The sequence below is a fragment of the Xiphophorus hellerii genome, chromosome 23 (genome assembly GCF_003331165.1).
Source record: "Xiphophorus hellerii strain 12219 chromosome 23, Xiphophorus_hellerii-4.1, whole genome shotgun sequence".
In the NCBI taxonomy this organism is placed as follows: Eukaryota; Metazoa; Chordata; class Actinopteri; order Cyprinodontiformes; family Poeciliidae; genus Xiphophorus; species Xiphophorus hellerii.
The window spans coordinates 4,144,047-4,168,498 of record NC_045694.1 but is presented as its reverse complement, the minus strand read 5'-3'; the positions used below and the strand labels follow the sequence as shown (position 1 = coordinate 4,168,498).

The 24,452-nt window shown below is 36.7% G+C and overlaps 1 protein-coding gene across 1 annotated transcript; it reads left to right on the top strand.

Moving 5' to 3' along the window:
- Positions 1-23,765, top strand: npm1b (nucleophosmin 1b). Its single transcript, XM_032554756.1, has 11 exons — positions 1-92; positions 379-461; positions 2,395-2,514; positions 2,684-2,777; positions 3,091-3,182; positions 3,413-3,492; positions 3,596-3,659; positions 8,952-9,050; positions 17,745-17,834; positions 17,926-18,000; positions 21,978-23,765. Exons 1-11 carry the CDS (start codon positions 44-46, stop codon positions 22,029-22,031), a joined length of 900 nt encoding a protein of 299 aa, XP_032410647.1. The 5' UTR covers positions 1-43; the 3' UTR covers positions 22,032-23,765.
- Positions 23,766-24,452: the final 687 nt, after the last annotated feature.

Below are 24,452 nucleotides of genomic sequence, written 5' to 3'. Positions count from 1 at the left end.
GTGTACGTTACACTGGCTCTCATCCTCTCCGCCCACTACAAAGATGGAGGACGATATGTCAGATTTTAGCAGACCTCAAATGTATTTGTTTGGTGAGCTTGTTCCTTCTGATAAATATTAATTTGATAGGATGCACAGTGAAGATTAGTATAACATTATCACTTATATATGAGGCTTAAACGCTCATTCAAGCGTAAAGTTACCGTAATAAGTTGCTATTCTGTTGCCCCTGCTCCCGCCAATCAGCTCTTTGTTAGCTAGCTCTGCAGATCTTGTAGAATAGAAACACCCGTATAGCTGATGCAGCCGTTTGTATTGTGCATGTGAAATAATTGCACCTGTACAATTAATGACAATAATATTTATTTGCCTCCCTAGGTTGCACTCTGAGGTCGGATAAACGGGAGTTTAAAGTTGACCTAGATGACGAAGATACAGAACAACAGCTGTCACTCAAAGCAGTAAGACATTTTGTCATTGTTTTATAATCCCTGACATGCGTTTTCATTTGGGATAGCCTCATGAAGGATATATTTGCTTAAGCTGTGAAGTACAACGACATTGTGAATAAATATATTGATATATTTATATTAACAAGTACTGAAAGAGTCTATCACAGCACTTTCGTTTTATGGATTAATTAAAGCATCTGTTTGACTTTGATTCATAAAAATAAACGTTGAGTGATACTAAGATTATACATGTAGATTACAAACTAGACATCAACAGCGTTTAAAAGCTGAAATTTAGGGGACAGCTGGTTTCCCTTAAATTGGAGCCTATGGAAAATTATGGGCAAAAAAATAATAAAACAATACCTCATAAATATAAATATTTCTTTCGAACACTCAACAGATCTCTGAGAAATTATCTTTGTTTTCAGCTATAAATTATGCCCCATTTTTTATGGACTCTGAATGTATCAAATAATTTGATTTTTTGTAAATATAAATGTAAAGATATTAACAGAATATTTGGCTTATGAATATTTTTTTGTGTGCAGACTTTCAGGTTAATCAAACATGGTTTTGTTGGACCAAAAGTTAAACATTAATCCCAGCCTGTGTTGCTAACATGAATTTATAGAGTTGATACTAACTATACTTTTTGTTATGTTTGGTTCACGGAAAAATTATAGCTTCTCAAAACTGTGACCCAAAATAGCAAATAAAGAGCATTTTTGATGGAACTGTGGGAAAAACATCATTGATCGAACTACTAATGGTAACATGTCTATTAAAAGGTCTTACAAATATAAAAAATTAAGATAATTACATTGCTTTTAAAAACTGATATTTTAGCATAATTTATGCCCATCACTATGAAACATTTGAAGAGTTATTAAAAAGCCACTAAAATGCCATAGGAACAGAGGTGCTTTCAACTCTTCTCGCTATGCTGCCCCCTGGTGGCGATCTGCAGTGAGATTTCAGCTACTTCTGTTTCCTTGTCATAGATTTTTAAAATTATTTTCAAGACCAGTGCAACGACTGTTTTAGCTAGTGTCAAAATTGTATTCATACTCATGAAATATAAACAAAATATTGAAAGAGGTTTAGAGTGGTGCCTTTAAGTTTGCTAGAGACCTTATAAATGATTTAGAGAAGATGTTGAGGTCAGATTCGACCAAAACTGAACACTTTTGCATCATCAACATTGTCAAACATGGACATGGAAACTTTATGCTTTGGGGCTGTTTTTCCTACTAAATTTACCTCACTGACAGTTCTATAGATGGAGTCAGACATCTTAAAATCTTGTAATTTTCTGCCTTTAGACGAAAGACACTGAGGATTGGTTGTAAATGGGTCTCCCAGAAAGACACTAACTCAAGGTAGACATATCAACATTATGGAGATCCCAAGCCAGCCTCAAGAACTCTTTCCTGTCAAAAATATGTAAAGGGAGCTAAGGGTTCAAGTTGCTTTTAGTTATTTTATTTTTAGAGAGCATCTGTTGAGAGTAGTAGACCTAAAAAATTGGTTACCAGCTACAATTTGTTTTTTAATTTCCTTTATTTAACCAGCTGATTGAGATCCAGATCTCATTTTCAAGAAGGACCTGCAAAAATGTTGCTTTAATCATGTGCTTAACAACAAATCCATTAAACCTAAAGTAATTTGTGTCTTTAGGATTTTTAATTGACATTCTGCAATTTTGTATTGAAAAGAAACTTCAATAAACAGTAAAAACTGTTTATTACTGGCTAAATAAGCCAAGGTTCAAAGTTAGGAGGAAATCAAATATTTAATGACTCATAAAAACATCACTTACTTAGAAAACCTTTAGACCACTTCAGAAGAGGTAACATCAACTTTAACAGAAAACTAGATTTTTGGACCTTTACCTTCAAAGGAAATAATAAATCCACTGACCACTTTGCTGCTGTTCCAGGTGTGTCTGGGAGCAGAGGCTGAGGACAAATTCCACATGGTGGAAGTCGAAGGGCTCGCATATGATGCAAAAACCTCCAAAGTACCGATAGCTGTCCTGAAACCGTCTGTCCTGCCTTCTGTGAGTACTCAACAATTTTTACTGACAAAATAGTCAAAGAGCTTAAATATAATTGTTTTATTCTGTTTGGGTTGAATTTTTTTTTTTTACCAAAATAACATAAAAGAGGTAATATTAAGTCAGTGTTGGAACATGCAAATACTGCTAATGGTGACTTTTGTTTGTCCAGATGAATTTAGGAGGATTTGAGATCACTCCCCCTGTTACCTTTCGTCTTGTTTCTGGTTCTGGTCCAGTTCACATTAGCGGACAGCATTTTGTCAGTAAGTATTATCACGCAAACTCTCATAACGTCCCAGAAAATCTTTCTAAGTACGACTAGTAGTTGGAACACAGGACTTTATGTTCTATAGAATGATAAATCAGTTTCAAGTCCAGATAATATATCAACCATCACATCAGTTAGTGACAGGAATCACTCTTTGTCAAAAAAAATCCATATTCTAAACTAGGAATAGAGAAATATGCAGCCTTTTCTGAATTTTGGTACTTAAGTTAGTAATGAAAACGAGAATGTGCAAGTAAAGTTTTGTAACCGTGTTGCACCAACCCGAATGTAGAGTATTTGTTTCATAGGTGTGAAAGACTCAGAGGATGAAGAGGAGGAGAACAACACATCTCCGGTGAAACGGCCTGCAAACCTGTCCTTAGTGAAGAAGCCTCCGCAGGTGATCATGTGTTTTTTTTCCTGTTAATCCACCGCAGATCCTCTCAGCTCTTCGGTGAATGTCTCCCAGTGCTCTTTAAAAGTATTTCTATAAAGCTTCTAAATGTAAAACTGTAAGTTGTCACAAGATGAGAAATGTGATCTAAAACTGGATCAGATCAATTCAAAGTAGATTTATTATTAGCAGCAAATGTTAAAACCAGAAGCTAAAGAATATTTCATTTGTTGCAGAAAAAAATTAAAATGGATTCTGATGACGAGGATGATGATGATGATGACGATGAAGAGGACAGTGATGAAGATGAAGACGAGTAGGATTTTTCTTTAGTCTAATTTTACGTATTTGTTGTTAAATTTTTTTCTGCTTACCAGATTAAGTTTTCAAATAATTTTAGACGCTTTGCATTTTTCTAGTGATGATGAGAGTGATGAAGAGGATGTGAAGCCTCAGAAGAATGTGGCAAAAGCTCTCCAAAAAGTAAGTCTGGCCCATTTTCTGTTTATTCATAGGGACTTAACTTTAACTTAAAAATTCAATATGAAATATAGTAGAGTATAAAATAAGGGCACAATGTGATTGTGAAATGTAAGGTAAGGTAATTTTATTTGTATAGCACATTTTCAGTATCAAGTGCTTTTAATGTGAAAATCTTTAGCCATAAAAAGAAACAAAAAGTTAAATTAATTTATTAGTAGGTTGTGTGTTTAATTTGGGATCATTGTCCTCTTGGAAGAAATTTTATTTTGTTCTCTGTTCATTTAAAATGAATTTGTAGAATTTGCAGTTGCTTATCTTTTTTTATTTGATCTATTTGTACAATTTACCAGTACCGCTAACAGCTAAATAGTCCCACAGCATGATGCTACCAACACTTTGCTTTACAGTTGGTACAGTACTCTTAGGATAGAAAGCCTTGTCACTTTGTTTTGAAACAGGATTGTTATCGGCTTGTTAGATTTAAAGAAATCAAGTGTTTGTCAGACTTTTTAATGTTATTTATGCTCCTTGATGTTGGATAAAAACTGGCCGTTCAGTAAGAATGTCACCACAAAATTCCACTAAAATACTTACAAAATTAAGTGTCTATTCCAAGTACATGAAATAAGTCAATCTTCTGAATACAGATTTCAGAAAACAAATTTTTTTTTTCTCAAGCCTTTAAAATGCTCAGCTCAACAAAGGCTTTATTTCTGTCTAATACCTTTGTAGACACCATATTAGCTCCATTACCTGGAAAAACCTTTTGTAATCTAGTCAATCAGATTTAATCATGTCAAACAAACAATATTAATTTATGTTTTGCTCTCTATATACTTGCTCTGATCTTATTTTGAGTTGTAACTCATTTGTTAGTCTGCATGTGATGCTTTTTAAATCATCACCTAAACAGACGCACAGATTCTGCTGCTCCATAGTAACGATACTTTAGGGCACCCGCAATATTGTGAGTGCCACGTTTATCTTGGATGCCCATTCAAGTGTGCTTACAATCAGCGTTGTCCAAATAGAACAAGCACCATAGATGAAATTCAGCTAATTTTCATAGTTTTGTAAGATTCATGTCTTACAAAACGGTTTTGTTTTGTGAGACATGAATCCTTTAGAGATGAATCTGAAATCCTTTTTAATCTTTTTCATTTAAAATCTTTTTAGTTGTTGACTCTAATAATAAGAATATTTTTATTATTTATTTATTATTTTTAATAATTAATACAATTATTATTAAAAATAATAATTGTAATTTTAAATACAATTATTATTAGTGAACCATATCTGCAAATCAAAATAAGATGCAACAACCAAATCCCATTTAAACCTTGGCTTGTCTCTTACATAATTTGCCTTAAAAAACAAGTCAAACATCTTAATTCAGTTTAGGATTAAATGAAAATGATTGTCTGAATTTAGTGTAACTAAATTCATCTCTTAAGGATTGAACTAAATTCAATCCTTAAGAGATGAATCTGAAATCCTTTTTAATCTTTTTAATTTTAAAACTTTTTAGTTGTTGACTCTAATAATAAGAATAATTTTATTGTTGTTGTTGTTGTTATTATTCTTTAAGTAATTGATATTGTATTTATAATAGAGATAAATAATAAATATTACAGATTTGACCGTGCTTTTTAGGAATAAGGGGTGACTGAGGAATGAGAACATGGCATCTAATTACTGATATGCTTATTTGTTGGGTTAGTGTGTAAACAATTTTTCTCAAGCTGTGTGTAGTTTAGTATCTCAACATTATTATTCATATGAAAGTTCTAGAACTGATATGATAAAAGTCATATATGAAGCTACATTAAGACCTGTAGACTAGATGGATAAATTTGACAATGTCCTTCTTTTATTGTTTTATTTATTTACGAACTAATTTAAAACAGAATCCCTGATGTAGCTTTTGGCAATTGTTTGCATCTTCCATTCACAATATGGTGGCAATGCTGCCATATGATCTGGACACTCATGCAGCATCTATTCTTCTGTGTCTGTATTTGTATAGCAGCATTTTGTAATACTTGTGTTTTCCACTAGGTGTCAGAATAGTCAACCGCTTGTCGAGGTTACTTTATTGAAGAATGAGTTTTTTTTCTGAAGCTGCTGTCACTCCCCTCCCTTTTCTTCCACATCATTCAAACTTCTAGAAACTATACGCAACAGCATTTCATTTCAGCAAGCTCCGCCCACTCCTGCACCCACTGACCGTCCAGCTCTTTGCATGAGACAAAACGTGGAACTTTTTCATCCTGTGCGCTCACATACCCACCTGTTTTCAGAGAGTAAAATACAGGGTTTGTGTGGTGTAATGATCGGATTTCTCCTCTGTAATCTGCACGGATTCTCACCAACAACACTGTGCTGCACACACAAAGACATACACATACACACACACACACACACACACACCGTCTTTCTTAAAGGTCCAAACTATAGAGCTGCACATTTAAAAGTGTGTTTATGCACAGACGCATGAATGCACTTCAAGAATACACTTGTAGTTTGCATAAGCTGAAAAGCACAAACTGTTTGCTTTTACACACACACTGCTCAGTTATGGGAAACATCCTTGACCTTTTTTTCTGAGCACTGCATATCTTTGTCCCTCTGTCATCCCACTGTTAATATGATTGCTCCTTTTTATCGTTTCTCATGCCATTTCAGCTTTGCACCTGGCTTTTGCCTTTGAACGCTTGTTTTGCGTGTTACCACAATCGCTTACAAGTGTGTGTGCGTGTGTGTATCTGCCTCATTGTTTTACTTCGGTGTCTGTTTGTAATTTTTTTTTCAAAGCACGCTATCCAAGTGCAAACTGTGCCAGGCAAAAGATCAAAGCAGGGCAGATGCACATACCTGCGACATGAGCGCTGATCCTTCCCTCCGGGTCAGATGACAGCTGAGCATTTCTGTCACCTGTTGATTTATTCTGTTGTCTTCTCATCCAAGTCCTCATGCATCCCTCCACTCACCCCCTCTCTTCCCAGCATGACTCTAATCCTAAGCTCTATAGCTCCGCCATGCCTTTCTTTATTAATGAGTACAAAGTACAAAGCCCCAAAAAGCATGACTGGGAGCAATTATTCTTTTGACTGGAAATTCAGCTGTTTCAGAATAAATGTTTTCTTTTTGTTGTCAAACTTCAGTACTGTACAAGACATCCAAAATTAGGTTTCAGAAATTACACCAAGTAACAGTGTTCAAAAGAAATTACTCAGATGACTTTAATCCAAATAATCTTTGATCAAATGTTTTGGTTTAGTGTGAATTGCTTCCTTTGCTTATTATCAAAGGAAGGTACAAAAGCTCTTTGTGTGGTGACTGATGATTTTAGCTCAGTCGTAGAGTCAATGTTACTTAAGTAGACACTTAGCTGACTTCAGGGTTATTTTTATTGTCAATGATTTGACATTTTGGGTGTTTATTCCATCCTTGGAAACAACATGGGGTGCTGTTTTGGATTCAACAAAAAATAAACATAAGAGGTAAATTCACATTGGTACTTCAGATAGTTATTACTATATTTTCCGTAATATAAGTCACAATTTTTTGACCTATGTGACTTACACTACAGAGCGACTTATAGTCTTATATGGAACATGTTCATCAAACAGCCTGATGTTTATATTGAGAACAAATAATGGATAATGGAAAGGGAATAAGGGAAAAGATTCCATGGTTTTTAAGCTCATTTGAAATTATTTGGCAATGCAGAGTGAACACTTTGTTGGGAGCTTTTTGCTGTCGTTTTAACTACAACTCCCTTTGGTTATGTCTCTAGCAACTTTACACCCATATACACAGGCCCCTCCTTCTCTCTCCTATTATTCTTCTCAAAATAGCTTAAGCTTCATCGGACAGGATAAAGACCGTCTGTGAATCTTAGTTTTCAAGTGTTCCCTTAGGTTAGTTGCTGGATTTAGGTCTGGACTTTGACTGGGCCATTCTAGCACACATGTAAATATGCTTTGATCTACACCACTCCATAGCACTGGCTGACTGTTTATGGTCCTTGTTTTGCTGGATGCTGAACCTCCGCCTCAGTCTCAAAGCTTATGCTCCTATAGGTGCAGTTGTGGTTCTTTGCCACTTTTAGTATTTTAGTGTGTAAACCAGAAAATTTAAATTTGGTTTGATTTGACTAGAGAACTTTCTTCCACACGTTTGCTGTTTCTTCTACATGGTTTCTTGAGTTAGTATTTCCTGTTGCTACTTTTCTATAAGGAAAGGTTTGTGGAGTACTCAATTAATTATTGTTTAAATGTTGCTGTAGCACCCCCAGAAAATACGTGGGCCTCTTCCCTGCTTCCTTGATAGATGATATTTTTTCCTCCACTTGCAAATTATGTTCTACTCTTGTTCACATTAAATACCAATAAAACTTGTTGAGATTTCTGGTTGTAATTTAACAAAATGTCTAACAATTCAAGGAGTATGAATACCTTTGTAAGGCGCTGTTTGCAGCTTCATGTCCTAAAGACCATTATCTTTTAATGGCTCTTTGTGCTGCTTGGTGTGTGCAGATAATCTATCAGCTACTGCACAAGATTCAACTACACATTTACAGTAAATATTTGTACATGGATGTAAAACCATAATACAAACAAGTTGTACCTTCTGCTACTCCAAGCGTGAGGTGTTGCCTTTAAATTATTTATGTAATTGCCTTGTAGCAGTTCAGTCACTGCAGGGAATTACACTCCTAGCCTGCTCTGAGGTGAATACATGTAATTGCCAAACAGCGGTCGGTGCTTAGGAAATGTAGGTACTTGCCTCAGCTATTACAAGGTAATTACACAGCAGTGTAAACCTGACTGGAAGGGCTGTATAGCAGAGAACAATGACGGGTTATTGGGTTACTAAGTAGCTGATCACAGAGAAAATGCCAAGCATGTTTAGCGTCTTCTGTTCTGTTTTAATCTGCTTCTGCAGGTTTTCTGTACTTACTAACTGAGCTGTCTGAAAGTTTAGTTTGTGGAATGTTTAAATCTGTTGAGCTGACATTACTATGATCTTTCAAGTAAGGAATGACAAAACATGCTGGGGTTACAGTCTGATTAAAGGACACGACTGAGAAGAATTTTAAATGCATCAAACCTTTATTTTTGACTCTTTGTAAATTGTTTTACCTGTTTATTATAAAAGACTCTGTAGAATCAATGCAGTGGGATTTATATTTGTGTTTTTATATATAGCCATATATATACATGTACTCAGTGGTTCAAGCTCCAAGATTTCCTCAAGATGTGTTACTTGAGCTGTTTGTTTTTCTAGAGCCCAGAGTTGATGCCTAAAAAGCCCAAAAAGACACCTGTGAAACAAAATGGACCTGCAGAAAAATCCTCCGGACCAGCAGCGAAACCCCAGATTAAGGTATCAATCGTCCCTTTGTTTAGTTTTGGATGTTAGGTTATAACAGTATTTGTATTTCCCAATTTTTGTTACATGTAATCAAAATAGCGTTTGATGTTAGAGACAGAAAAGATTAGCTCTGCTAGGAAGAAGGACAAATAAGGTTAGACTTGTTTGGGATTTTGTTTGGGATTTGCAAATTTCTGTAATTGAGACATTAGCATCTGTCAATCAGACCTGCCACACTGCTGTGGAAATTTTGGAATATTCTAATTTGATCTAGATTTGGGTAATGAAACAATTACAACAGGATTTAACCTTTGTACCCTAACCCTTTACTCAAAACAAAGAAAAAATATAATTACACAAGAGACATTTAAAACTGTCTATAACATTGCAACTTGTAGCCTAACATAATTAGCAAGGGTAGCATTACCAAGAGCAATCTCTCTATTTCCTGCAGAGTTAGTATAACCAGACTGTAGCTGCGAGATTTTCCAAAGACATTTCCTAATCCACCAGATAATAAAAAAGGATAGAGCTGTGCTTTTGAGGTAATACTTTCAACCTTCACTGCACCTTATACCCGTTTAGCTTAAGTAGCAGCCTGAATGAGTAGCTGACATTACTCCATAAAAAGAAGGTTTCTCTTCCATTTGTTCTTTTGCTGGCTTTAATCGAAACACTTAAAAATAAGTTGTCTTGTCTCAGTGCCAACTTTCACGCCAAAGTGTGTTGTGATTAGGGAAACCCGTTAGTAGAGATAGAGATAAATCTTTATTGTCATTGTCACAAGGACAACGAAATTTAAAAGGTGCCATCAGTCAGTGCATATGCTTAAAAACAAAAAATAACTGTCTCACAATTCACACACAATGTAAGAATTAACAAATAACAGGTAAGAAAAAAAGTACCTATGTATGGTGCGTTAGCTGATCAAAGATGTTTAGTTTTTTTTGTCCATTCCTATCTCCAGCTGATTTCTTGGTTCATCTTTACAAAACAGTACACAGCTGTGACGGTATTCTAATGCGTTGTTCTACTAATTGTTGAATAAATAAATGTCAGAAAAGAAATTCTCTCTTGTGTATCATGTTGCTCCTTTTGCTAGGTTTGAAGTTGCCAGTGTTGTACCTTAGCAGCTTTCATTTTGTGCACTTTAAATGCACTTTAGAACCACAAAATCATTTGTGGTAAAAAAAAAGAAAGAAAAATACCTTCTTGTTTTTTTACGTTTGCATCATTTGGTTGACAATTACTCACATTCACAATTTAAAAAATGCAGAGAGAGAGAAAAAAAAAACTTGGCAAAACATTCCATTCGAAAGCAGAGGAATGTGATAAATGCGTGTTGCAATTAGTTCAACCTGATAGCTAATTTCTTGGATAGAATGCCTCCTCCTAAAACAAACAGCTTGAACTCTGTCTCTGTTTGAGCAAACACACATGACCTCTACACAAGTTTCCCGGGGCAGGATTTAAACCTGCGACCTCTTGGCTTGACCCCGCTGTGTTGGGTTGCAGCCACCTTTGATGCTCTTCACCCCTCAACAGATCACGTGCACAGCAGAGAAAACAAATTAGGAAGCTTTTCCTGCTTGTTTAAACATTTCACAAATCATGTTACTGTGGAGAAAAAAAAGGTCTTGGACAGAAACTGTTTAGATAAGGCTTTATGTGTTGGCATGGCGATGCCAGCAGATAACACATCATAACACATAGCTGTGTCTGTGATGAAATATACAGCATCCTTAACTCACATGCACATTTGTAGCACATGAGAAGGCTGTGATGTGTTTGTGGCAGAAGGTTTTGTGCCATGATAAATGCTTAGCCACACTGTTGCTAAACTCCTGAGTGCAGCTTGAGGGTGAGTCCAGCCAAGTCTGCACACCTTGATCTTCGCCTTGCTCATGGTGTTTAGCCGATTTGTGACCCAGCTTGCTCAAACTTTCCCAGCGCTTACTTTTTCTGGCTCTTTGTGCTTTTAGAGCTCCTATCCCCTCTCGACTATTTCACAAGTGTTCTCGCTCCACAACCTCTTCACACCCCTCACTTCCTGGACACACCTTCTCCCAATTGCTCTCATTACCAGCGTTTGATGTCTGGTGCAGCTTGCGCTTCCAGATGCCCCTGAGGAGTGAGGAAGCGGGCGTGGGTGTCTGTTTCTGCCCCCCCCCCCTCCTAAACGCAGGTGACTGGTCATTAGATTGGCTTGTCAGATCTGCTGCCAGCACCGCAGTTCTCACCTCTCGCAGCTCAGCACAGAGCGGCACCTTTGCTGTGTAACCGGCTCGGCATGAGAACCAGCTAACTTGAGTTGGGCTGATTTGAGGCACGCTAATCTTCCAGCTGGTGTTTTGTGGGTTTGGAGAAGTTGATGCCTTGAAGCACACGTCACGCTCATAAAACTGTTAATCACTTCACTTAGCCGTATCCCAGAAGGGAGTGAGTCATTGTTTCAGCGAATGATTGACATGCACTTGTAGCAGGTGCATTATTTATTTCTTTCAGGATGTGTTTCTCCTAGGTTTGAATGGCGAACCCAGAAACTTACTAACACAGTGCCTTGCACAGCCCTTGAAATCTTTAATGTTATTCATTGGCATTTTATGTGACACAGCAGTTCTTACTTGCGAAGTTGTTCAACAAATTAAACGCTTACTCTGATACCTCTAAATAAAATCCAGGATTTATTTCAGAAGTTACCTGGTTAGTAAATAGAGGACACATGCATTCCTGTGAATTCAGTCCTGCTTAGACAATACTAAGGCTGAGTTTGCATCCATACCGGCTTTCATGCCTAGAAAAAAATGTTGCTTCTTATTCTTTGCAAAATGGCTCAAGCTCAGTCGGGTTGGATGGAGAGCGTCTGTAAAAATTACATTTGAAGCCTTGCCATAGATTCTCAGTTGGATTTATTTATTTTTTTTTCCATTTTTTTCTCCGAAGAGTTTTTTGCGGCGCTAGTGGCTCGTATTTTTTCAACAGTAGGCAGACAGGAAGGAGAGGGGGAAGACATGCGGCAAAGGTCGTCGGGACCGGGAGTAGAACCCGCGACGTCCGCGTCGAGGACTAAGGCCTGCTAACCTCCTGCGCCACCACAGCACGCCCCAACTCAGTTGGATTTAACTTTGACTAGGCCATTCTAACAGATGAATGCTCTCGGTCCATTATAATTAATTTAGATCCACAAATGTCATATGACCTTTTGACCAAAAACAACTCAGAATCTTTGATAGTTATCTGGGAAATTTGTTGTCATCTTTAAAGAACTGCCATTTTATTAATAGTTTTAGATTATGGAAAATGTAAAAGAAAAAAAAAACAGTTTCCAAGCTAATAAGAAAATCTAAAGACTATGGATTATTGGCACTTTTAATGTTGTTCTGTTGACTATACATCAGGTAAACATAAGTATCCTTCTATATGTGATTCATAGAAAGTTTTGTGTCCTAACTTTTTCCTCAAACATGAGTCTCCAAGGATTACACTTAAAAACAGACAATTACCATACCTGGACAAACTTGATGAGCAAATGTCACAATCATGTGCTTGCACTGGATTGAAGATGAGCAATTGCATCAACTGATGGCGTGCTTGTGATTAAGTTCCATGTTTTTTGCCATCTGTAATCAGCGTCTGGCCCAGATGAAAAAGCTTGCCGGCCGAGTGTTTATCAGCTGTTTCAGGTCCACAGCTGTCCTTTGGAAGTAGAGAGCTGCCCGTAAATAATAAATATGTGGTGCATTTGTTTGGCCCGGAGCCAGCAACATATGTGTGCGTGCTTTTTTTAGTGACGTTTTTAGTGAAGTGTGGTGTGTTTGTGTCAAAGGTTTGCTCATTTTGCACCTTTGATCTCTGTTGTAAAAAAGGCAGATTTTTTTAAGGGACAGATTGTTGCATTTTTTTTAACTAGAGGGAGACTGCTTTTTTTAATTATTGCACCTGTGTTTTATTTTAAGGCCCAGCCCTAAGATTTTGCCTCAAGAACTAGTTTTTTTTAAAAACAATTAGAATAAAATGAAAGGACATGCCCTGTCAATTAGGCATCAGGTGTTTGTTATTAAGACATGAAAAGCACCACGTCCCCTCCAGATCTTTCTAGAAACACAAATATGTTGTTTACTTGATTCTTTGAAGTGGCATTGTATTAGGAGGTTAGAATGCCACTTTTATTAGGTTATGACTAATAAAAGAGTGATAATGTCCCATTGAAACCAGAAGTTTACATACACCAAATAAAAACACATCCACCTTCTTTCTCACTGTCTGAAGTTAAATCAGACCATACTTCTCTTGTTTTAAGTCAGTTGGAATTAGCAAAAATATTTCTATTTGCTAAATCCACATTTAAATATTAATGTCTTCAAAATCTGAAGTTTACATACAGAATAATTATTGTCTCTAAACGAGAGAAAGCCCAGATGATGATGTCATTGCTTTGGCAACTTCTGAAGGGTAACTATCACATGTGAGTTTTTGGAGGAACATCTGGGAATGTATTTTAAGGCAACACCGCAAACACACTGCTTTTATGTTTGACATGATTACAAACTCAAAAAAATGCCAAAATATTATAAATAGGAATTCATTACTTCACAAGAAACATTAAAAAGTCAGATTGCAGTTTGCAAAAGCACACTGGGACAGAGAATTTCATTTTTGGAACTGTTTTGACCAGAATGACCATCGTTACATTTGGATGACTAACTAGGATACTTGTAGCATTCTAACTCTAAAGTGTAGGTCAGTATTATGATGTGGGATTGTTTTACTGCAGGTGCACTTTAAAAAAATAGATGGTATTATTATGAGGAAAGAACATTATGTGCAAATATTGAAGCAACATTTAAAGACATCAGCCATGAAGGCACAGATTGGTCTTCAAAACACATAATAATCTTTAACATATAGGGAAAGTGGTTATAAATTGCTTAAGGACAACCAAGTCAATGTTCTAGCATGGTGTTGACAAAGTCCTGATGTCAAGTCTATGGAGAATTAGTGAGTAGGAAGGTCTGAAAGGTCGTATGTGAGCAAGGCGACCGACAAACCTGACTGTCAGGAGGAATGAGTCAGAACTCCAGCAAACTACTGAGAAGTTTGTGGAAGGAAACCTAAAATGTTTGACTCTAGTCATACAGTTCAAAAGGCAGTGCTACCAAATACAGAGAAAATTTTAACTTCTGATCTTGAAGACATTATCAAACAAACATATTCTTTCTCTCATTATTGTGTGATTTAGCAAATAATTTTGGTAATTCTAACTGTCCTGAAACATAAAGGTTTGGTCAGATTTAACTTCAGATGGTGTGAATAAAAACGTGTGTGTGTCTTTTAATCCAGTGTATTTATTCTGTTATGGTTTCAACTATAGTTATTTGTTGGATAGGAACTGGAATTCTGCATGAAAACACTAAAAGAGCTTGTAGAAGACTGTGTGCGTCTAATAGGCGCTAATTTCAGTTCTCTCATCAATGGAATCTTCCTCGGTCAGAAGGAATAGGCCAACTCCACCGGTGCAGCTTAGAAGTTTTATTGATAGAACAATAGCAGGTAAACGGGAGATGAAACCACAGCCGATGATGAGGTGGAGACAGCACCGAGGTGCCGGTACTTGGTGTGAGGGTGTGTGTGTGTGTGGTTATCTGAAACAGAAAAAGCAATAAAGGTACATATTAAAAGCCATGCAAGCAAAAACGGCTACACATAGATGCAGGACGAAAATGGCCCGCAGCACCACAAAAATCCACCGGAGGGCACCACAACACCACAAATGAACCGTCGGTTAAATGCAACAAACATACAAATGACAAAAACCGTCAGAACACATGAAATGAACGGTAATTCCCTCATATACTAATACAATAACAATATATATCTGGCAAAGTATACTATATAACCTGAGCTATTATAAGTAAACGCCTGCATTGTCGGCGGCCAGAGAAACACGAGGACGTCATCACCTCCTGGGCCAACAACCGACACAAACACAAATATCGTACATGGAAATGTAAACTTACATCATAAACACGCACACAGGTTTCATACACACGGGATTACGAAAGGATTGATGTGGATGCTACCTCCATGCCACCGAGCCACACAGAAGCACTGAAAAACAACTTGCTCAGCTACGTAAAATTAGAACTACAAAATGAACAGATGCTTCTTGGGTAGTAATGCAGTGCCAAACAAACAGACGGACTTTTAACAGAGCTGTTGTTATAAACTAGATACATTTTCATGAACAAAGAATCTGTGTCCCTGAAGTCTGAGTTCTTCACTGACAAGCTGCCAAAATCACAATGTAGTAGGAGTCAGGGGATTTATCTTCTAATTTCACAACATGGATGTTTTTTGTTTTAGTTGGCAGAGCTGAATAAGGATCTGTTGCCTTTTTAACTCTTAGAATCAATGAAACCCTGCAATTTTGCTGGATTCCTCGCTGGTTTTGCATGCACGGGCAAGCTCCGTGGCTTGTTTAGTGTACAGTCCCACCATATGGTGTGTGTCACAGTGAGACACTTCCTAATTGTGGACCTCTGTGCCTTTGGCTGTCCAGAACTTCACACACCCACAGGCCTTAAAATGCTGCGCTTATGTCTGCTCTCATCCTCCCAAACACAGGGGAGTCATCAAGTTTGGAAGAAGCACTTTTAATGTCGCTGAAAAGATAAAGAATAGCTGCTGGGCTTTTAGTCAGTTGAACAGGAATAAGTGACTTGACATGAGCTGTAAATCCATATTTTAGTTTTATCTAAGTTACATTTTTCCTTCAACAAATTGAGCCTCCTGCTTGCAACCTAATACAAACTTAATTGTTACCTGATGTAAAATTATAAAAAAGAGCATGTAGTTAGGCCAGAATGTGTTGTCCTTTTTAAAGCTTTTATTGTTTTCCAGCTGCAAACCCACGCCAAGCCTATAAAAACAGACCCAGACTAATCAGGTCGCAAGGAGGCTCTTGGACAAACTGTCTTATTGGTCAGCAAAAGTGATTGTTGGAAACATGTCAGACACAGCAAAAAGCAATGTTGATATTGTTCTGATTAACTAAATGCTCAACGATTAGCTTAGACCCCTACATTATTCCATACATATCCACACAGCTAATTAAAGTGAGTTGTCAATGGTGAATTTTAAATGACTTTCCTGGAGCACTTATTAGGTGTTGAAGAATTTTTTATATTTTCATTAATCAAATTTTTATTCAATGCCAATGTGTTTTAGCTACTCCATGTTCTTTCTGTAAAATGTTTTATCAGCTTAGAACAGCATTGGACCATAAATTGAACTTCATATTCTTTTCTCTCCGGGTACTCCGGCTTCCTCCCACAGTCCAAAAACATGACTGTCAGGTTAATTGGTTTCTCTAAATTATCCTTAGTAAATGTGTGTGTGCGTGGTTGATTGTCCTGACTGTCTCTGTGTTATCCTGCAACAGACTGGCGACCTGTCCAGGGTGTATCTAAAACATTTGCTGGAGATAGGCACCAGCACCCCTCCTGACTCCACTAGAGACAAGGGTGTAAGAAAATGGATGGATGGATAGATGTTTTATAGTGTTTGGAAAATGAGCCTTTTCAAAAACCTTCTGATTGTTAAGTCTGAGCACTGAGCCATTACCTAGCAACACAAGCAGACCTTCAGCACATTTGGTCAGGTAGTTGTATTTCTGCTAAAAGAGACAAGTGTTTTGTTGTTGACTTACCATCCAGAAACCACTAGATGCATTATTGTTGATTGTGCAGGAGGCTCTGCTTTTGCTTTTCAAAGATGTAGGGTTGTACAATTCTGCTTCTATTTGCAGCCATTTTCCCGGGCGAGTGTTAACATTGAGTTGGGAGAGGGGGGTGATTTAAAGGGATGAGTTAAAGTAACAAGAGGCCTTAAAACATCTCAAACTGAAAGTAGCTCGAAATCTTGTGATGTCAGAATTATTTGTTGCAAAAAAATGTAATGAACATGTTTTTTTACAGCTCATAGACCTATCCTAACCTGTTCAAGGAAGAGTAATAGGTCACATTTAAATTTAGCTGAAAAATTTTTGTATTCAAGACCATTACAAATAACAACCAGCAAATACAGCTTTACAAACAGTCATTTGCAGTATTAATAATGAGCAAACTGATTGTATGATAATATGCTATGCAGCCCTTACTTGGAAGTCTAAATAATGGTAAAAACTCTGCACTCTGTATCAGTCGCTCTTATTTAGCTTGAGCACAGACCAGGGGACTACTGTTGCCATCCAAACAGAGAAATTATTACATATACATAAGCTGTATTTTCGTTAACTATATGTAATTAACATAATACGCATGTTAAATATCGGATTTTTGTTTTTAACCTTGTGACATAATGTGGCTTATTATGGCAGAAAAATGCCCAGGCACACTTTAGCTAGTTGCTGTCTCAATTTTGAAACATTTGGCATCAACTTTCTCTTCCTTTGTCTTGTCACTTTATTGACTTTATATGTTAATATCATGTCTTTATGTTCTCCCTTGTTAGTAAAGCTGAAACTAAGGAGTATTACACATACAACTTTATCTCAGTTTCAGTAAGGTTGCAACTAAGTGCATCAAAGAAGAGGCTGTTTGTTGACATGTTTATATAACAACAACATTTGAATTTGAACAACTGATCCAGGAAAAACTTAGCCAGTTTGTTATCTGACTGAAATGTTTCTTTCTTTTTTTTTTCCAGACTCCTGGAAAAGACAAATCGCAGGCAGGGCCGTCTAAGACATTTACTCTGCCTGACATCAAGAACAAGTTATCATCAGCAGCCAAGGAGGTAAGGCCGTCTTTCCATTTTTTTTTTCTTCTGTGGAAATTATCACTCTTTTTGACTTTTTAAGTGATGACTTAACTAAATTCTTCTTTAGGGAAAACCACTCCCGAAGACGGAGCAGAAGTTTGAGAATTTTGTGAGGACTTCCTACAAAGTCACTGACAAGAAAGTAAGTAAAGTATATAAGTAGATTTCAGCTCCCTTATTGCCCAGAGTTTGAGACTTCTCTTATTTTAATTAGAATTAGTATTTTTGTTTCTGACATCAGACTAACCGTTAATATTCATTTTCTGAAGCATTACTGTTGATACATTTTTTCTGATTTGAAAAAAAATCTCTGTTGTGTGTCTATGAAATGAGCACATTAGACAAATCCTGTTTTACTCTCAAAAGCTTTTTACCATGTTAGATCCTCACAAATAAGTTATCGATCCTCACATTGTTCAACAACATCAAAGTCTCTCTAATTCAGTGAGTTCTTTTGGGCATAGCTTCATGTTTGTGTGAGCTCTCATGAGACTGAAGGGAGTACACCTGTCGAGAGAAACCGGCTCTCCGTGATTTACTGCAGTTAGACTTCTGTAGCCCCAATGAAGGGACTGGTGGTATGTGTAAGGAGCCTTTGAAGAAATCCAGAACTTTAATCTTTATTATAGTGATCTTTAGGCCTGTCACGATAGCAAATTTTGCTGAGCGATTAATTGTCTCAACAAATTATTGCGATAAACGATAATATTGTCTGAAGACCTTTTTACACTGATTTAATGGAAATGATGTAATAATGCATGTGATTTCCTGCCAAAGATAGATACACTTTATTTTCAAAAGAATACTTAACACTGGAGCTGATAAACTAAATAAACAAAACAACCAAAAACAAAATGGATTCTCAGTCTCCATTAACAAAAAATGTACTTGATAAAAACTAAACAACATAAAGCCAAAGTGGAAATAAACACTGCATTCAACCCAAAGAGTGCAGATTATGAAGTCTGTATACTATGTTGCCCTTCAGTAATAATTAGATTTAAATAGAGAAGATGGGCACATCGACTACCTGATGCAATAGTTCACACTACATGATTTTTTGCTCCTATTTTTCCCCATACAACAATCTTAGACCTTTGGTCTTCCTAAGATTGTGTGGTGTGTTACGGTAGATCCTCGTTGCCGCTCCGATCTAAATCAGGGGTTTTCCCCGACTGGGATCTTAACGCAGCCTGTTGAAAGTGACAGGTAGCCAATCAGAAAGCGCGGATTGTCCTCCGTGTTTTCTGAGGGGAAATTACGTCGGGGAATCCCAAACAGCTGACACGGCGCAACCCGAAGTCCAGCGGACATTGGAGATGATACGTGGAAACAACATTAATGTTTATTCAACATGCAAAGAATATAGAAATGACAAGAGGAGGAGTTGGAGCGAAATTGCTACCGCAGTTGATAAACCCGGTAACTTTTCAGCTGTTCTTCGTTAACGTGACGTAAATAGGTTCTAATGATTTTCATTCAGTCAGGACTTTACGCTGACACTAGCCACATGCATTGCAGGTAGATTGTTGTAAAGCATTGATTAATACCTGGTTTTAAAATTAGTTCACTGGACTTGTAGCCATTATTTTGTGCCCATTGTTGGACACCACACGGCAGGAACGAACCCGATCGAACCGTTATACCTAGGATTTCTGTCGGCTAATGTGTGGTCTGTCAGGTTTTGAAAATGGGCCGACAATCGGCTGACAGCTCTAAGATCGTGTAGTGTGCGCTGGGCTTTACACTAAGGAAATGAGGAAGGGAGGAGTCAGTGAGAGCACCGGAGTTGAGCCTTTTTTCGTTCAGTGTCATCAACAGAAAGAGAAAAAGGTGATAATGCCGATAATTGAAATGACGTCGATAGTTTTAATTTATCGTACGATTAATCGATTTATCGTTTATCACGACAGGCCTAGTGATCTTTCAGATGAACAAAAGAATTCCCAGTACATTAACTTGAATTAATCTCCCACCACACTCAGTGGCAGACTGTAAAGCTACACTGCAACATCATTTAAGTTGCCTCGCGAAGCCGTTTTCACCCCACAAACCTTTTCATATTTTGATGCTTTATAACTACAAATGTCAATTTATTGTTTTGTGGGTTTTGTGTGACAGACCAATGAGATGCACAGTGCAAAGTAGTACAATTATTCTGACGATTAGTCATTCTGCAGATTTTTCATTTAACCATTTAAGCTTATTTTATACATTAGAAACACATAAAAAATACAAATAAACAAATAATTCAAATCATTTCTTAAATAAGAAAATTTACATTTTATTGCCTAGAATTAAAAACAGTTGCATTCTTCTAGTGAGCACTTGATCATTTATAGCTAAGAAAAAATACTTCTGACATCGACATGCTTAACATCAATACAGAGTAGGGCTGATCGGTTGATTATTTTTTAGTTTAACCATTTTTTTGATTATTTGCATTTTCCTTTTGGATTTCTAATATTGCATAAAAGAAGCTCAAGTGGTTAAAAGAAAAATTTGCAGAATGTGCCATTTTTTAAATGCAGTTACTCAATTAATCATCAGAATAATCAATACAAAACTTAGTTACTGAAATAATCATTAGCTGCAGCAATAGTTTGGATATATTCAGAGGAGAGAGTAAAATTATACAGGTACCAGGACGCTAGGGTCGGAGCCACGGGACAGGAAGGTGAGAGCAACATCAAGGAGACTCGAGGAAGAAAGAAGATGAAGTTAGCTGGTGTGAGGGTAGAAGATGCAGAGGAAAGGACTAATATGAGATGGACCATTCACTGTGGCACTCCTGAAGGGAAGAATAATGACCCAGTCAAAGTCCAGAGCTAAATCCAATTGAGAATCTGCGGCAAGACTTTTTCTCCATCCATTCTGACTGAGCTTGAGTTATTTTGCAGAATAGAAGGAGCAAAAATGTCACTACCTGGTACCCATCTACCTGGAAAACCTGGTAGATGGGAACCCCAAAACACTTCGTATGAGAGGTTGTTCTACCAAGATCAGACTCTGAAGCTTTTCACAAGGGACTGGAAATATTAGATCACCAACTTTGTTTAGGCTCATGCATTTTTGTGACTATTCAGAAAAAATCTATATTCAGTAGTATTTCTCATTTCACAATAAAAACGTTTGACCACCTGGAGCTTATTGTCCAGGAATGAGATGTGTGATGTTTGTGAGGACCTGGTGAAAGCTCCCGTTTTTATTTTTACAAGGTGCTGACAGATACATGGTGCTCAGTAGTAACATATCCCTTCAAACCACGATTACTCATTCTACATGCAACAGTCCAAACAAGTTGGTATGTTAAATCATGAAATTATTTCTGAAGCAGCAACAAAACTCCTCCTTACACCCAGGATGTAGCAGGTTGTTAGACATTTATCCAAACCTCTTAACCAAGTTAAGAATTTGATGTTTGATTAAAAAATATATATATATTTTGTTTGTTAAGAGACTGCATTTGTGTAAGGAATGCAGTGTTAAACCACATCATCTGGTTTGGTTCTTATAGAGTTTTTTCTGTTTTCTTTCTTCATTTTCAATAAAAAGCACAATAAAAGTTCATTTGGACACGAATGTTGAGTCTCTGAAACTTTGCCCTGCCCCTGAGATCTTTAGCCCGGCTCTTTGGTTGTGTTGGGTGGGTCGGGGAACCTCTGTCTTAGATACCAGTCACTCCAAACAGACTGCATAAACGCTCGTTTGTTCTGAGTTGCTGTGTTAGAATAGGAAAAGTGTAGTTCTGGGAGCAGGTGGACACTCTTTGAGCAGCGGAGAGCTGGGTGGACGAGGCAGAAAATGGGGGTGGAGTTGGGTCTGGGAGAGCTTGTTGTTCCCAGTGTGTGGAAACATCTGTGGAAGTGCTTTGGTTTCATCAGCCAAGGCTGAGATCTGTCAGACCTGGAGCACCTAGTCATATACTCTGGTATGTAGTGCTGCCCCCACCCAACCCCTCGTCGTTCCCCTGCAGCCCCATCCAAGCACGGCGTTCCCACAGGCAGGACGCACAAAAATCATGTTGCAGTCAAAGTGGGTCATGTGCCTCGTGCTGTTTAGCACTTCATTTGAATGCTTTCTAATTCTTTTCTTTGCTTCCCACATCACCTTCCTCAGGTGGTCAAGGATCTCTGGAGTTTTCTGCAAACACTGAAGACTGAGAAGAAGTAATGTGCTTTTATCAGGAAGAATTTCTAAGCTTTCCTAAAGGCACAGTCTGCAATGTTTCCTGCTTAGCACAGATAAAGACTACAGTCAGGAGGATTGCAGATATTTAGTTAAGGTTGCTGCAAAGATAAAAAATTATGTTCATTTTTTTTTTTTTGATTGCAAAGCACTTATTATGTTTGTTAACGCATTAATTTGTTGGTTGACATTTTGCAGAAATCTTTTGATAGGTAAACTGATCCAGAGCACCTGTAGGGATGCAAACTGCAGTTGTCTGAGCATCTCGTCATGGGAAACGTACGATTCTAACATTTAACAGGCAACAAATCCCACCTGCCCCGTGGATGAATAATGTAAAGCATAATCTAATTTCAAAGATGTTAATTTCATTCATTTCTGGACTCACTACATCAAATACACAGTAAATGAATGCAGCATACAGTGCTAGAACAATCAGCAGGTCCAGAACAGCTTGGTTTGGATCTCTGACACCATGTCCTTCCTTAGTAAATGATACAAAAGGAAAAATTGCACATTGTGCCTTTTAAATGCTTCATTTGCAGCCAGAGCGACATCTCTGGGTCTTATTTTTGTGAATATGAGTAGTTTTCAACCATGCTAAAGGCATTTTCTATCATTGCTCACTGACAGCTCATGTCTTTTGTTTTTTTTATCATTTTTATTGTAAATGTGCTTTTTTGATTTTATCAAGGAATATACGTTTTTAGGTCCTACAAATATACTGTAGTAGTTTTATCTTTTAAATGTATCTTTTTAGCTAAAGCAAAGTCCACTGCTTTTTAAATGATCTCTCTACTAACCCGAAGTATTATCATTTGAGCCATACTCAAAACAATCCAAAAATGTAATGTGGAAAATAAGTAATGCCCGAACTTATAAAATCTGTAGATCTGCAGTAATGTGTGCAGCTCATATCTAATAAACAGTTGAAAAGCTTGTTTCAAGATGTTTTCAGCAGAATTAATTTGACATAGCTTTGTTTATCCTTCATAATATTTTTTACTTTACTATTTAATCCTGAATACATGTCTAATCAATTGTTTTTTAATCAAGGTTGATTATCCTTTATTGCAAAATAATATCCTACCCAAGGCAGTAACCAGAAATTCAGCCAGTGTTTAATGGATATCAGAATCTGGTTTTGAGCTAAAAACATAAGCAAGTTTTTGAGATAATTTTATGAAGATATATTGAGGCAGTATAGGTCTAGAATATTCTCCTGTCAGATATGCCAGCGTAATAATAATTCTGTGATCTTGTATAATTCAAATGTCTGTGAAGAGTTTTGATTTCAGTTGAATATTTTGTAGTTAGTGGTGTTTTTATCTGGTTAATGTCATTTACATGACTTTGATAACTTACCTAAAACCAGGTTCAGATGTTTTTTTTCTCTTAATTGGAAAACTTGTCATTGTTTTTAATTAAGCTCATCAAATCTTTTCTGTAAATAAATCTCTTACTTTTATTTGCATATTTGGCAGCTGAACAGTTCCGTTCTCCTATTTTTCCCAAAGCTTTCCAAAAACATTCAGAAATCTCGATACTGTTCTTTATTTCAAGTCATGTTGCAGTTTAATTTGAAAGTGTTTAGTGTAAGCCCTTCTTTTGTTTTTTTGGTTGTCCTTTTCACCTCTAATCTGTCACTTTTTGTTTGTCATGATTATTTTTGAGTGATGCTGGAATATGTTCAAATAAACAAAGAGGTTTTTTCTCAATTCTTGAGTGTTACTGTTATAAATTTGACCAAAAAATACAATTTGCTGCTTATTTTTTGTTTAAACAAAGCTATGGTTTATGTGTTTTGATTTTTCATAGCAAGTTATGAAATGATTGAAGAAAAACGTTTTGAAATATATATCTGTATTTGGTCATTTCATCCTTTATTTATTATTTTAAACATAGCTCTCTTAGAAAATAAATGTTGCAGTCAGTATTTTGAGCCACATTTTTAATGGCTCCTCACTTTAGTCCAAAACCCAGTAATATCCAATAAATTAAACTATGCGTTCCGATGAGACTGATTTCTCAGAGCAACTTTTAAAAATTAACAACCCTTAAGCAGGTATTAAACATTTATTAAACAGAAAAAAAATTGCAGCTGGAAATTGATTTAAAACCTTTTCTAGACAATTTAAATATAATCATTCCCCCCAAAACAGGAAACTGGACACCTTCCTTTTGTCAAGCTAGGATAATTTATCTTCTACTTAGTTTTTTTTAAATATTGCATATTTAATTTATTGCTGAGTATGAGCATGTAATCAATATGTAGTTTTACTCATTCTTTTAGGGTGACTTACATCATCTGTCCAGGGACATCAAGTGAAAAATAGCTGTCTGGCTATCTCTGGCATATTGACAGAAATGTTAATATGCACGGTCCCTGTAAGAAAAGAAAGGGAA

Bases quoted from the DNA above. Each gene is read 5' to 3' on its own strand.
- npm1b (XM_032554756.1), top strand. From the start codon at position 44: ATGGAGGACGATATGTCAGATTTTAGCAGACCTCAAATGTATTTGTTT. The intron at 93-378 runs GTGAGCTTGTTC...TTGCCTCCCTAG, and splicing joins ACCTCAAATGTATTTGTTTG to GTTGCACTCTGAGGTCGGAT. The intron at 3,183-3,412 runs GTGATCATGTGT...CATTTGTTGCAG, and splicing joins TAGTGAAGAAGCCTCCGCAG to AAAAAAATTAAAATGGATTC.